The sequence below is a fragment of the Tetrao urogallus genome (assembly GCF_951394365.1).
Source record: "Tetrao urogallus genome assembly, chromosome: Z".
Taxonomy (NCBI): Eukaryota; Metazoa; Chordata; class Aves; order Galliformes; family Phasianidae; genus Tetrao; species Tetrao urogallus.
In genome coordinates this window covers 13,336,263-13,350,583 of record NC_136816.1, presented here as the reverse complement: position 1 = coordinate 13,350,583, position 14,321 = coordinate 13,336,263, and the positions used below count along the sequence as shown (strand labels likewise).

The following is a 14,321-nucleotide window of genomic DNA, read 5'->3' as shown; positions in this document are numbered from 1 at the left end:
TTGGATTAAATATGTGCATAACTGCATATCTATGCACAGAAATGTTATATCTGTAAGAAGATTGTTACCAAAAAATGACACTGTCAACTCAAAGAGCCAAGTCACATTTCACTGTTGTTCAATCCTGCAAAGGGATTTTTCCCTGTCAAATTCTAAAGGTTTTTAAAAAGGTAAAACTGTTATTTTAGCCATCCACCTGAGAGGGTCCTGACACCTATGATTATGGAAGTGTCTAGTATAATTGGTTGTCATATAAAGATTGGAAAGAAACAACTCACCTTTTGAAGATGTACTGTAAATATATTCAACGTAAATGACAGATAGGCACTTCAGCACTTCCTACACATTCCATTTTAAATCCCTGGCATTTAAAAGTGGAAGAATCCACTGTGAAAGAAATACTTTCTCCAAGCCAAAATTCAGATAGCAAAGCGTTACATTCATTTTATTGAAAAAGAAAACACACATTCCAGTCTCTAGAGAGAAACACAGTAACAGTCACAAGGAAATCTAGAAGAAAATGCATTCTCACTTCACAGCACTGGTCCGACTAGGCTTGTTTATAACATTTGCCAAGGCAATTAAATTCTTTTCACTTTCATCATCAGGTGGATTGCTAATTGCTGTATGTGTAGTCCTCTAGGAACAATGGAAAACTCTTAATCATTGTCTTATTAAAACATTTCCCACCCCATATTAGTTTACATCCCAAAGAATAAAATAGATGCATCTTATTCTTTAAGAAATCAAGAGCAAATAAAAGCAGAATATGATCAAACACGCTTAGCTCAAAATTAGAAATTATATCTTCTGAATTTAAATTTGCACAAAATAAACAAGATCAGTAGGCAAGAGTCTAGACTTTAGTCTTTTGATCCACAAACATCAAACAAAAGCATACTCACTATTCTAAATTTCTTCTATATAGAAAAAGTTACCCAGAGTCTGACATTCGAAAAATGCTAGCTATCAGTCAATGAGCTTGGCATAACCACATGGGAGGTAGGACTGGAAAAGACCTCAACTGATCAGGCAGTACCTCTTGACCTATGGAGGGACTACTCTCCTACCTGTCTCTTTGAGGTCTTCTGGAACAGGCTGCCCAGAGAGGTTGTGGATGCCCTGTCCTTGAGGTGTTTAAAGCCAGGTTGGATGGGGCCCTGGGCAGCCTGGTTTAGCATTAAATGTGGAGGCTGGTGGCCCTGCATGTGGCAGGGGGGTTGGAGATTCATGATCCTTGAGGTCCCTTCCAACCCTGGCCATTCTGTGATTCTGTGATTCTGCACAGAAAATGGGATTCAGCAAACCCAGAGGCCCTGAGTGCCATCTTAGGGGTAGGAGCAAATAGTTCTTCATTATCAGAATGAAGGTAGTTTAAAAAGTCAGCATAGTAATTAAATTCATTTACCTGTCCTTCACGTTATCAAAGATACAATGCTTATACTGTAACCCACTCTAACATGTTCATAGAAGTAGCCATTGATGAAGTTTTTGCAATATAAGCAGTCTATCCCAGGGCTCCAAAGAGGTAGAAAGGTTGTTTCTTTCTCTTACTCAATAATACTGTGTTGTCCTCAGTTTGTTTTTGTTGATGCATGCTAACATTTCTTCTCAGCTTATTGTGGGGAAATATAATCATCATTTCTTTAGTCTTTCAGTGTTTCCTAATACAGTCTGTTTTCTGAGCATCAGATCATTCTTTTGAATCCTGCTTGGACCAACTCTCCCAGAAGCTGATTTCCCAAACTTGTAGTATTTCGTCTGATATTCACTGAAATATTATGCAATATATTTTACAGGAGATAGTCTTGTTATAATCCCCAAACAATTTTTTTTTTCCTTTTCTTGGAACAGCGCATTGTTATTCCCTCATATATATTTACAATCCATGTTAATTTGTGTAATCTTTAGCACAGAATTATTGTAAGCTCTAACATTCCCCACATTGTAGTACAGACACTGGTCATTAATTTCTAAGGTCTGACTTTGTACATACATTAAATTGTAGCATGCAGTTGTCCAATTTGCATTTCTCCAATTTGTCAAGACCATTCTAAATTTTGATTCCACTTTCCAAGATGGGAAAATGTTCTGCATTTTTAACAAGCTAATAGATTTCCATCATCTATTTCATTATTGAGAGCATATAAATTATCTTTGTTTCAAGGCATAGAACATCACCCAGTAAAAACTTCTAGTTTTACATATAGCCCTTTGTTGTCTCTCCAGCCCAGGATGCCTTAGTGCAGTGTGCTCTCATGGGATTTGCCCACAGACTGTGTACAACAGTAGTACTGGGTATTCTCTGACCCACTCCTTTGTCCATAATTTGCAGCAGAGTGGTACAAAAATGCAAATGAAAAATGAAAACGACCAAATAAAAAGCAATTCCTCAGAGAGCAGAAGAGAAACAGCATCATTTGTCCTATCTGATAGTTGTATCCCTGCGCAAAAGCCACAACAATTTCCTTTGCTCTTGTAAAGGTTTGAGGTTTGGCTCAAAATGGAAGAACATTTTAGAAGATACTATGTTTACACAGCAAAATGAAACTCTTTAAGAAAGATTTCCTCTGACCTGATACAGAAAAGAGATAAAAGATAAACACTAGCAGCTATCAACAGCAGCAAGCATAAATCGTTCATAATTTACCCTAATTCATTCTATTTATTATGTGAAATGATTTTTTAAGAGAAAAACAGAACAAATAGATTTCTGATTACCTCCTCCAGTAATCTACTCATCCTAGTAGTCTTTGTCCAATAATTTAAGGGAAAGACAGTTCCAAAACCTCTGAGGGAAAGGAAGAGAGTATGAAAAAAATTAACTTGTTTTAAAGTCCTAAGAAGTGTGTCATTTTATGATGACAAAGCATCTCAAGTGCAGAAATTACAGATTTGTTTCTGACTGTAGTAAGGATTTATGGATGAATGTTGTGACTTTAAAACACATAGAAATAGGAACTGAGAGGTTAATCCTAAACTACCCACTGTTGGGCAGTTTACAGGATGAATCCTAACATATCAGTCAGTCTTAATGAATTCCTAAAGCTATTCTCTTCTCCCTTTTTTCCATATAATGTGTGAAATTACCTTAGAGAGAGACAAAAAAGAAAAAATAGAAACCAAACACTGTTATCTTGTATTCAAAAATGCATTATCTGCACCCTGCATCTTTGATAAATCTGCAACACATAAATTAGTTGTTTCAAAGAGAAGAAAATGTGGTATTCAGTTTTCTTTGCACAGTTCCTACTGGAAATGATGTTCCAAGAACAGGCACCTGCAGCTCCTCATTGGCTTCTGCTTTTTCATCTGCTTTCATCTGAGTTCACAGCTCTGCTAAGCTTCTAGGAAGGCAGAGTAAAAAGTACTAGGAAAAAAAAGTTAAAGGGAAAAAGAAAATGTTTCTTCAAATAATGATGCTTTTCTCATTCATTTTAAATAGTTTGAATCAGATCTGTGAAAAAATAAGAATACTTCTCCTGTTCTCTTCAAGACACAAGGAAGAATTTACATTGCCGGTTGGCAAGTAGGAAGAAACTACATTTTAGTAAAAAGACCACAGCCAATAGCTATCTTGTTTTTCTCAACTAGAGGTCAGTAGCTCACTGTGCCAATGTTAAGGAGATCTAAACCAAATTTGACCTTTTTTTAATAACATTTCAAATGTGATTTATAAATTACATGGCATGCTGTAGGTAGCTCAAGGCCAACTGTGATGTCAAATGGTATTTTACAGGCTGATTTCTGAAATGAAAGAACATAAGAAAGTAAGCTAAAGGACAGCGTGCAAGCTGCATATTGTCAGTTATTATTAGCTAAGAGACATGCAATTAACTGCAGGCAGGCAGTTTCTCCTGTGCAGATGGTCACTAGATTTCTGGACAAATTGAAGAACTAGTTATAAGCTATGTGCTTTGTATATCTGGTTAATTGCCATAGCAACAGAAAGCAGAAACATATGTTTAAGTGAAAAGTTAGATTGTCAGATGGAAAATCTTTCTGCTAGACATCGCTAATGTTTTATCTTTCTGATGTTTAATTATAATTACACCTGATTTATACTTATAGATCCAGTTCATACATATAATTCACATCACTGTCATATTTAAACATCATTTTTATATTCTTGTTTAAGTGATTGCTGCAATAGGGAAATCATAAAATACTGATAGAGACTTTATGTCCCTTTGAAGGATGATGAAGGAACTGGGCGTAATAGTAGGAGACAGTGCTTTTCTTGGTTCCAGTTGGTGACTGGGACCTGGGTAGAAGGAGGGGAACGTATCAGTTAAATGAATGGCTGCATGGGTGGTGTCACACAAGTTTTGGAGTTCTGTGATCTTGGATGCATCTTTAAGGTCAGTAGCCTAGATGAAGTGCCTCTACACCAGAGCGTGGAGTCTGGGAAATAAACAGAAGGTGGAAGCCATGGTGCAATTAGAAAACTATGACTTGATTTCCTATCCCAGAAACATGGTGGGATGAATCGTACAACTGGAATTCTGCAGTCAAATGCTAAAAGCTTTTTGAAGGGATAGGTGGTGCAGGAGGGGCATTGCCTTCTAAGTTAAGAAGTAGATAGACTGTGAAGAATTGCCTCCGAGAAACATCCATGGTCGTATGGATTAAAATTAGGAACCATATCACTGAAGGTCATGCAGTGGTTGGGGTCTATGGCAGACTGTCTGATCAAGAGCAGCCTGTTGATGAAGCCTTCTTGTTTCAGTTCCAAGAGTTATCATGTTCACGGGCTCTCATTCTGGTGGGGGATTTCTAACACCTGGATATCTGCTTGGAAGGCAACATGGCAGGCTGGAAACAATCCAGGAGACTCCTGGAGTCTGAGAAGATGACTTGCTGGTATTGGATGGTCAGGTATTGGATGAAACAAGCAAAAGTGTAGCTTTATTGGACCTGGTGCTCATCTGGGCTGTAACAGCCATGCTCTGGTTGAGTTTGTGATCACAAGTGATATGGACCTGGCAAAAAGCAAAGTCGGGACACTGAAATTCAGGCTGTGTAAGGAGTTATTGGATGAGATCTCCTGGGAAACTGTCCTTAGGAACAAAGACAGAACAGAGCTGGCAGCTCTTCTGAGAGCACAAGAACTCTCCATCCCCCAGCATAAGAAATCAAACAGAAGAGATAGGAAACCAACATGGCTGAGCAAGGACTTGCTAGTCAGACTGGGGGATAAGACAGAAATGCACAGGCAGCAGAAGTAGGGAACTGTGGCCTGGGAAGAATAGAGGAATGCCATCTGGACTCACATGGATGGGATCAGAAATGGCAAGGCACAGATGGAATTAAACTCTGCGAGAGATGTGAAAAATAACAAAAAGGACTTCTACTAGTACAGAAAGGAAAGGTGAAGAAGACTGTACCTCCATGATAAATATGAAGGGAGAAATGGCAACAGTGGACTTGGAGAAGGTTCAGGTACTCAGTAAGTTCTTTGCCTGAGTTTTCAGTGGCAGTCAGGCTTCTCGTGTCTCTCAGTTCTCAAAACTTCCAGGTGGGCTCTAAGGGAGCAAAATCCCTCCAACTGCAAGCAAATTTCAAGTTCAAGAGCATCTGATAAGACTGACTATACACAGGTCTGTGGGACCGGATGCCATGCATCCCAGTGTCTTAAAGGAACTGGCTGATGCAGTTGTTGAGCTGTTCTCCAAAAAGCTGTGGCTGTTAATTGAAGTCTTAAACATCAGTCCCGTTTTTAAGAAAGGGTGAAAGGAAGACCTGGGGAATTGTAGGCCAGTAAGTCTCACTTCTGTGCCTGGGAAAATCCTGGAATGGATCCTCTGGCAGTTCCATAAGGCACATGCAAGACAAGGACTGTGACAACCAGTATGGCTTCTCCAAGGCATAATTGTGCTTCACAATCTAGTGGCCTTCTATGATGGAGTGATGGTGTCAGCACAAAAAGGAAGGCCAACTGATGTCATCTACCAGAATTTCATCTTTATGATATGCTTTCATATCATATTCTTTTATCTAAATTGGAAAGATGTGAACTTGAAGAGTGGATTATTCAGTGGATAAGGAATTGGCTGGATAGCTGCAGCCAGAGGATTGTGGTCAGTGGTTCTGTGCCCAGCTGGAGACTGCTGACAAATATCTGTCAGAGGTTCGTCTTTGGACCAGTGCTCTTCAGAATCTTTATCCGTGACCTAGATAGTGGGGTTTAGTGTACCCTCAGCAAGCTTGCTGATGGCATTGAGCTGAACAGTGGATATAATGGAAGGAATGCAATTCAAAGAGACCAGGACAAGCATGAAAAGTGGGCCACCGATAACTTAATGACATCAGCAAGGCCAAGTGCAAGGCACAAGGCTTAGAGCAATCCCAGTGTACTAACTGGGAGAAGCACTCATTGAGAACAGACCTGTGGAGAAGGATTTGGGTATTTTGGTGGATAAAAGTTTGATGTGATCCAGCAGTGTGCACCTGCAGCCGAGGAGGACAACTGTATTCTGGGCAGCATCAGAAGAGTGGTGACAGCAGGATGAGGGAGGAGATTGTTTCCCCTCTACTCTGCCCTTCTAAGGTCCCACCTGGAGTACTGTATCCAGGCCTGGGGCACCCAGTACAAAAACATTGTGGAGCTGTTGGAGTGAATTCCAGATGAGGCCACAAAGATAATCAGATAGCTGGAATGCCTCACCTAGGAAGAAAGATTGAGGGATCTGAGTTTATTCAGTGTGGAGAAGAGAAGGCTCCAGGGAAAACTCACAGTCTCACAGTGTTTAAAGGGAGCGTATAAACAGGAGAGAGATTGACTTTTTACATGGGCTGATAGTGATAAGACAAGGGGAAATGGTTTTAGACTAAAGGAGAAGATGGAGAATTAGGTGTTCCAAGTAAATTCTTTCCTCAGAGGGTGGTGAGGGATAGGCTGCCCAGAGTTATGAATGCTCCATCTCTGGAGATGTTCAAGGCCAGGTTGGGTGGGGCCCTGGGCAGCCTCATCTAGTGAGTGGTGTCCCTTCCCATGGCAGCCACATTGCAACTAGATGATAATTAAGGTCCCCTCCAATACAACCTTTCTGTAATTCTAAGATAATATGATCATTACTATTCAGTATCCCTGCTTAAAACAATATTTTAACCTTATGCTAACTTTTATGAAATTTCACTGAAAAAGTCTGTATTTCATCAGGCAGTTAGATTTCATTGGTCTTTGTCTGATCTGATACAAGTAAAAGGAGAACAGAAATTTTATTTATAACATAGGATCTGCACTTCATTTTTCTGTGTGGTGTGGGTAGTGTGTTGTGCTTTCCTGCTATTTTTCCTGAAGGAACTTGACTGATGATAAGGCTTGCACAAACCGAAACAGCCCTGTTGAGTATAAACAACATACATCAATATATTGACCCTGTGTAACATCAGGGCAAAGTTTCAACACTGTGTCTTGCCTCCCAGGGTCCCATTGCTTGTTTGTCTAAGTTTTTGAAGCCCTCAACCTAGGTTCTCCACTGATTTAAATTACAGGTGGTTCCTATTGCCCTCAGCTGAGCTAAAGTGAATTTCTGTAAACATTTATAAAGGGCAGTTGTTCTTCAGAATATTTCTTTTCTTGCTTGGCTTTGAACTTTCTGTCATAAACCACTTACAAACTGTGTGCAGTGGAGTAAATTTTCCATTTCAGGGACATGAGGAGATATATCAAGTAGAAAAAATAGCAAGAATGTGTTAAATGCACTTTACAAATTTAGCTTTACATGCCTGGTATCTATTCAGAACTTGAGAAAATATTAAATATCACACTATACATCATTTTATTCATAGAAACATGGAGTTATGGAATTATTTTAGTTGGAAGATACCCTTAAAGGTCATCTTGTTCAACTCCCCTGCAATCAACAGGAGTACCACCAAGTAGATCCTGCCACTCAGGGCTCTGTCCAGCCTGACCTTGCATGTCTCCAGGGACAGTACATCCACCATCTTTCTGGGCTGCCTGTGCCAGTGCCTCACCATCCTTATTGTAAAGAACTTCTTCTCTATATCCACTCTTTTAGTTTGAAACCATTTCCCGTTGTCCTGTCACAATTCTTGATCAAGAAGGATGTCTCCTTCTTTCTTACAACCCCCTTCAAATACTGAAAGGTCTCTATAAGGTCTTCCCGGAGGATTCCCAACTCTCTCAGCCTGTCCTAACAGGGAAGATGTTCCATTCCTTGGATTATTTTGGGGGCACATATCTGGACATACTCCAGCAGGTCAATGTCTCTTCTGTACTGAGGACTTCACATCTGAATGCAGTACTCCAAGTGAGGTCTAAGAAGTGCTGAGTAGGAAGAGCAGGATCACCTCCTTCATTCTGCTGATCATGCTTCTTTTGATACAGCCCAGGCACAGTTGGCTTGCTGGGTTTTGAGAGCACACTGCTGGCTCATGACCAACTTGCAATCCACCCCCATGTCCTTTTCAGCAGCACTATGCTCTATCTTTACATTGTCATGCTTGTACTGATAGTGGGGGTTGCCATAACCCAGGTAAAAGACTTTGCATTTGTATTTGTTGAACCTTATGAGGTTCATGTGGGCCAACTGCTCAGCCTGTCTAGGTTTCTCTCGATAAGCATCCTGTCCCCTTGGTGTGTTGACTGTACCACACAACATGGTGTCATCCACAGATTTGCTGACAGTGTCAGTATCATTGATGAAGATATTAAAATGTGTTAGTCCCAGCACTGACCCCTGAGGCACACCATTTGTCACTGATCTCCCTCTGGACATTGAGATGTTGACTGCCATTATAAAAAAGCCACTAGATTGATCAGGCAGAAGTTGTCCCTTGTGAAGCAGTGTTGGTTGTATGGGATCACCTCCTTGTCTTCCATGGGCTTTAGCATAGCTTCCAGCAGGATCTACTCTATCATACTCCTCAGCACAAAGGTGAGGCTGGCAAAGAGACTTTTTGAATATCAACTGAAAAGGAAGAATGTCCTTTTTTCCCCCTTACATCACGTGAAAATGTCTGTTTGAAACGCATATCCATTTAATTCAAAAAGCCTGCCCAATTTTTTATAGTGAAAAGCATCTTCCAGTTGTGAATAGTTCTAAAGTAAAACAGAATGCCTTTAAACAGCAGCTCTCTTTCTGCTAAGAAATCAGAACATCTTTCACCATCTTTGACCTAATGTCATTCACTTGTAGCTTTGTAGCTCTTCATTGTGAAAAGAAATACTCCACCAAGCAAGAACAAAAATTTTCAATGCAAGTAAATGGATTGTGCAGAATCTGCAAATTTCAGTCTTGCTTGAAGAAGTATTTTTCAATAAATGACAATAAAGAAATAATATGTTTCTGAAAGAAGGGAATATAACTATCAGAAATATTTTTCATTCAGCTTTCTTTTGAACTTGAAATGAATAGTTCCCCTTTATTTGTCATACTTACGAGATGTAATGCACTGAAGAAAAATCCAAATGGAAGCTAGATCTAATTACTCTTTTTAAATGGTCCGCCTCTACTATGATATTCAGGCTGGATGTTAGGAAATACTGCTTCTCCAAAAGAGTGGTCAGGCACTGGAATGGGCTGCCCAGAGAGGTGGTGGAGTCACCAATCCTGAAGGTGTTCAAGGAACATTTGGATGTTGTGTTGGGGGCCATGATGTAGTGAGAACTATTGGTGACAGGCAGATGATTGAACTGCATGATCTTGTAGGTCTTTTCCCACCTTGGTGATTCTCTGATTTTATGAGCCGGATTAACTGCTCCAAGAATCTGTTTGAAATACTCTGGACAAAAAATACAATTAACATTCAACAGACAGTATACTGACTTCATTATCTGAGACTTAGATGTTGAAGTCTCAATTCTTTGCTATTATCCCAAATAGCAGGAACTAATAATGCTAAGGCCAATGTAGACTTTCCATGTAATTTCAGTTTCTGTAAGACACGAGACCCAGAAATATTCTCTGCAGAGAATCAGGCTCCCTGAATTTTCATATCTCTGAGGTATCCACTGACACAATGCAACAAACCCCATTCTACCCTTTGCCCCCACCTGTTAATTAGTGCTATGGATGTGCCCTGAAACCTGCTTTTAAGCTCCGCATTTACAGCAAGCATTCCTTATAATAAATTCAATTTTCCCAAGCTATTCTTCCTTAGATAGTTATTCTAAATTATCTTGTCATAAAACTTACTTTTTTACAGTTCTCTTTTTAAAATATGAATCAATTTACATTGTCATAATTTGAATATGTTGCTTAGGGCATAAAACACTTAGCTCTAATGAAAAATTTCAGTGAGTATTTAAAGGCAAGACAACCAGATACCTTGTTTGACACAGCTATAAGCAAGACTTGTTTATATTTCAGAAATCTTTTTTGGCAGAGAATATCATTATGTATGTATTTTCTGCAGTTGTGGGTTTTTTTTGCAAACTGGTCATAAGTTATCGTACATAAAAGCACACTATCATACATTTTCTACTTTTTTATTTTAAAAGCAGCTGTAAAATACTGAGATACAGAGGAGCTACATATGTATGTGGGGAATATGTACGTGTAAACTTGCTGAAGTTTCTGAGTGAAAGTTTTAGTAACTTACACCTTTTAAGTATGCAGCCTGACATAAACAGATACTCCCAGTAGAAAAATTAAAATAAACCAAAAGCTTTGATCCACTTTTACATATACAGGTACTTGGTGATTTAGGAGCTGCCCTGTTGTGTGAGGCTGAAGACCTGCCCAGACTAGGGAGCATGCATCCTCCAGCAGATGTCTTCCCAGTTTCCTGCACTCTTCTACCCGCATGTTCTGCAGTCCTTGGCTATAGATCCTACCCCTAGCAGTTTATCTCACTTTACTAATACCTAAATACTGTGAGAAAGAGTACCACAGTTTGATTACACGGTGTGTGAAACAGCACGACCATTAGGTGACTCATTCATTTCATTCTACAGGAACAATGCAGTGTTGTCTGTGATTGATCTCCATGCCATTTATGATGTTAAAGACATCTATCATATGCCCTTTCTTCCAAGTTTCTTAACTTCATTAGTGAGCTTAAGCTGAGGTAAAATGAAGAATGAAAAATTCAGTAGTAAATTTTCTATCCCTGGATGTTTTTCAAGAAAAGAGTAGATTTGGCACTGTGGGACATGGTTTAAGGGTATGGTGGCGATGGGTTGATGGTTGAACTTGATGAGCTTGGTGGTCTCTTCCAACCTTAATGATTCTATGATTTTAAATTTGCCACTGGTCTACTGCGACACATTCAGTATGTTTGCTCATGGGATGTTATATTTCATGCCAGTCATTTGGGGATGTTCGCAAAGCTTCTCTCGTTGATAAATCTGTTTTCCTAAAATCTTTGATCTAGCAATTTTAATTTTCTGAGACTGTATCTTGAATTTTGAAGGATGCTAAATTTTACATTTGCATAAATTAGTATCTGAAACAGATGAGTTCAGTTTCAGGTAATAATGACATTGTGTGTGATTTTACATACACTTTCGTGGCTCTAAGAAAAATAGTATAATCCAACTCTTTCATCAGTATTTGTTCCTTAGTTTGATTCAGATATTTTCACTTTGCACAGATGTATGTGGGTATGGATAGCGAGTAGATGGATTTTTCTGGTAAACAAAGACTTTTTTTATTCCAAGTCTTAGTCAAAATGCAATTTCTGAGATGTCTTCCACAGGAAAAATGAAACAGAAAATAAAAAATTCTCCAATTCCTCTGCAGCAAGAATTGCTTGTGGTTCTGCATTGCTTATCGTCTGAATTGGTAAAAAAAAGCCAACAGATAAATCGCATGCATGTGCAAGAAATCAAAAGGAACAATCTTTTACTTTTAAGCTTTCTTTGCTGCAGATTGTACCTTGCTAATTTTAATGAGTTTGCTTTCTTGTATTGTATGCTGTACTGATACAAATGATAATCAAATTCAGATGAAATCTTAAAGCTCTAGCTAATTTCTGTAATCAAGACTAGACTATACTTGGACAACAAACAACTTTTCCTGACAAAAATGCTTCTTTTTTTCCTTACAGTCACAGCACTGTGGTTTTGTGGCCAGTTTTTTCTGAAATTTTATATGTTTATCTTAATTGTTGCTTAGCTTGAATGCTGAGGTTCCAGGCAAGGAGGGAAATACATCACTTGTGAAAGAGAATCACTTGTGGAGCATACACGTGTTCGTGAAAATGCCAAACTGATAGCACTTGAGAGGAGCTTAAAGACTAAAATAGTAGTCTAAGTTCTCTTCTGAGAATTTAGTAGACTAAAATTCTCTTCTGGATTCAACCTCTGACATTTTCCTAAGAACTTCAAAGAAGTTTTTCATTCTGCACTAATTCAGTCACATAAGCACTTGTTCTAGAGAATCATACTCCTTTTGTGCTTTATGCAAATGAAAATCACTCATTTGAAGTCAAAAAGACATCAAATAATGTTTTTGTAAATGAAAAGACATTTGAAGACATTGAAGATTACCCATACAAACCGAAAATATCTCAGGGGGGTGATCTGACCGTTTTGCTGAAAGAGAAATGCTATGCCCTTTGAATTTGAATCACGACTCTTAGGAGAAAAAAATGGCATTGTTCAGACCAGACCAGAGTTTTGGAACTCACTGATATATTGACTAACACATGCCATTGGAAAGAATGTATTTACCTGCCTTAGAATGAGTTAAGATATTTTTAAATGAATCGTGAGCTGCTTCCAAAGCTATTAATGCTTATGGTAACATTTTTCAACAGAATATGATAGTGTCCTTTATAGTCACTAATTTTATCACAGCTTATGCAATGGCATCCAAGCTGCATTGGTGAGTAAGTGTTCTTCTAATGCTACTTCATCCAAAACAGTAACAGAACCTCCTAGGATTATTTTGACAAGATACAAATGCCAAGTAAAAAGGCAGTTAATTTTTAAAATGGTAACGGTGATTTCAACTGTGGGCTGAATCTGCACCTCACGTTCTAGCCAGGCATGCAGGTCCAGAACCCACACAGACCCTGAGTCACATGTGTGGGGTCCTTTCTTTGGCCCCATGGATTTCAGGGTTTTTCTGTCTCCTTTGGTTCTACTATGTAGTTTCAGGCTCTTCACTCACTTTGTCACTTCCTTTTGGATCCCACTGATGTCAGTTCTGGACATTACTTTTTGGTTGCAGGTATCTGATGTTTTAATAAGACATTGCTCCCTTCTATCTGAGAAATAATATCGTGCAGACCTTCATTAAGGAGGAATGTTGTTTTGCCCTATGATTGGGCCAGTATTTGTCAGATGTCTTATAAAACACTAGTCCAAGGAGTACCTTGGTATGTAAAATAGCATGTGTAAAAGAAGAGTCCTCCTTGAACCCAGCAAGTGTCAGCCGTGAAGGAATGTCTCTATTGGAGCGTTCCTAACCCAGTCATTGCTCAGTTCTCAAGCTTGGCTATCCAGGCACCAACCTTCTTGCTGCTTGCCTTTTAGGTTTTCCAGGGAAACTTTGACAATGACACACACCGGAAGAACGTCATTGACCCTCCGATCTACGCCCGGCACATCCGCATCATCCCATGGTCGTGGTATGGCCGGATCACCCTGCGGTCAGAGCTGCTGGGCTGCACGGAGGAGGACTGAGGTGGGGTTCTGCTGGGCGTCATAGCTCTCAGTACCCCTACTGGTCCCTTTGTAGAAGAAACTGCAAAGCCTGTAGGAAGCTGAGTGGGTTTTTCATGATCAAGTGCTCATTTTATGGTAGGCCGCTGAATGTCTTTCGCAAGGAGGTCTAAGCCTGCCCTTTAAATGATCCAATCCAATTTTGTCCTTGAAATATGTTAGTGTTGTCCCTTTTGCTGTGGCATTATCTTTCTAGCTCTCCTTTAATTTGTTCACACTAGTTGAAATGTGTTAGGGAAAAACAGCAGCATCCTTTTTACAAGGGAAGAGAAAGAGCATGACAAAGCTCATTTGCAGCTTCAGTAACATTGGGCTGACAAGTTCTCCATAAATCATACTGTCATCTTACTTGCAAAAAGTGATACTGCAGCTTTTAGCAATAAGTTTACTTGGGGATGACTGCATTATAGTAATTGTGCCTATCAAACGCTGTCACTATTTATGACATATTTTGGAAAATACTTTGTGGTACCGTAAAATACAGTACCTGTGATATTACTAGCTACCTTTCATTATTCCTATCTAAACAGCAGAGTCCATTCTGCAAAAGGATTTTTCTAGCTAGCCCCATGTTCCTTCTCAATTTTGCATGTTATAGGCATAACCTTCATCCTTTCTGTTCAGTATCACTGTTATTTTCTTTGAAAGACCCATTTGTATATGGAATAAAATTTGCTGT

General features: G+C 39.2%; 1 protein-coding gene across 1 annotated transcript in view; it reads left to right on the top strand.

Annotated features, from left to right (window-relative positions):
• Nucleotides 1-13,603, top strand: part of EDIL3 (EGF like repeats and discoidin domains 3) — a gene marked incomplete at both ends in the record, with an annotated part of 271,143 nt that extends 257,540 nt beyond the window's left edge. Inside the window, one exon of the mRNA XM_079548148.1 lies at nucleotides 13,454-13,603. Within this exon, the coding sequence (XP_079404274.1) occupies nucleotides 13,454-13,603 (150 nt within the window). The remainder of the gene's footprint in view (nucleotides 1-13,453) is intronic.
• Nucleotides 13,604-14,321: the final 718 nt, after the last annotated feature.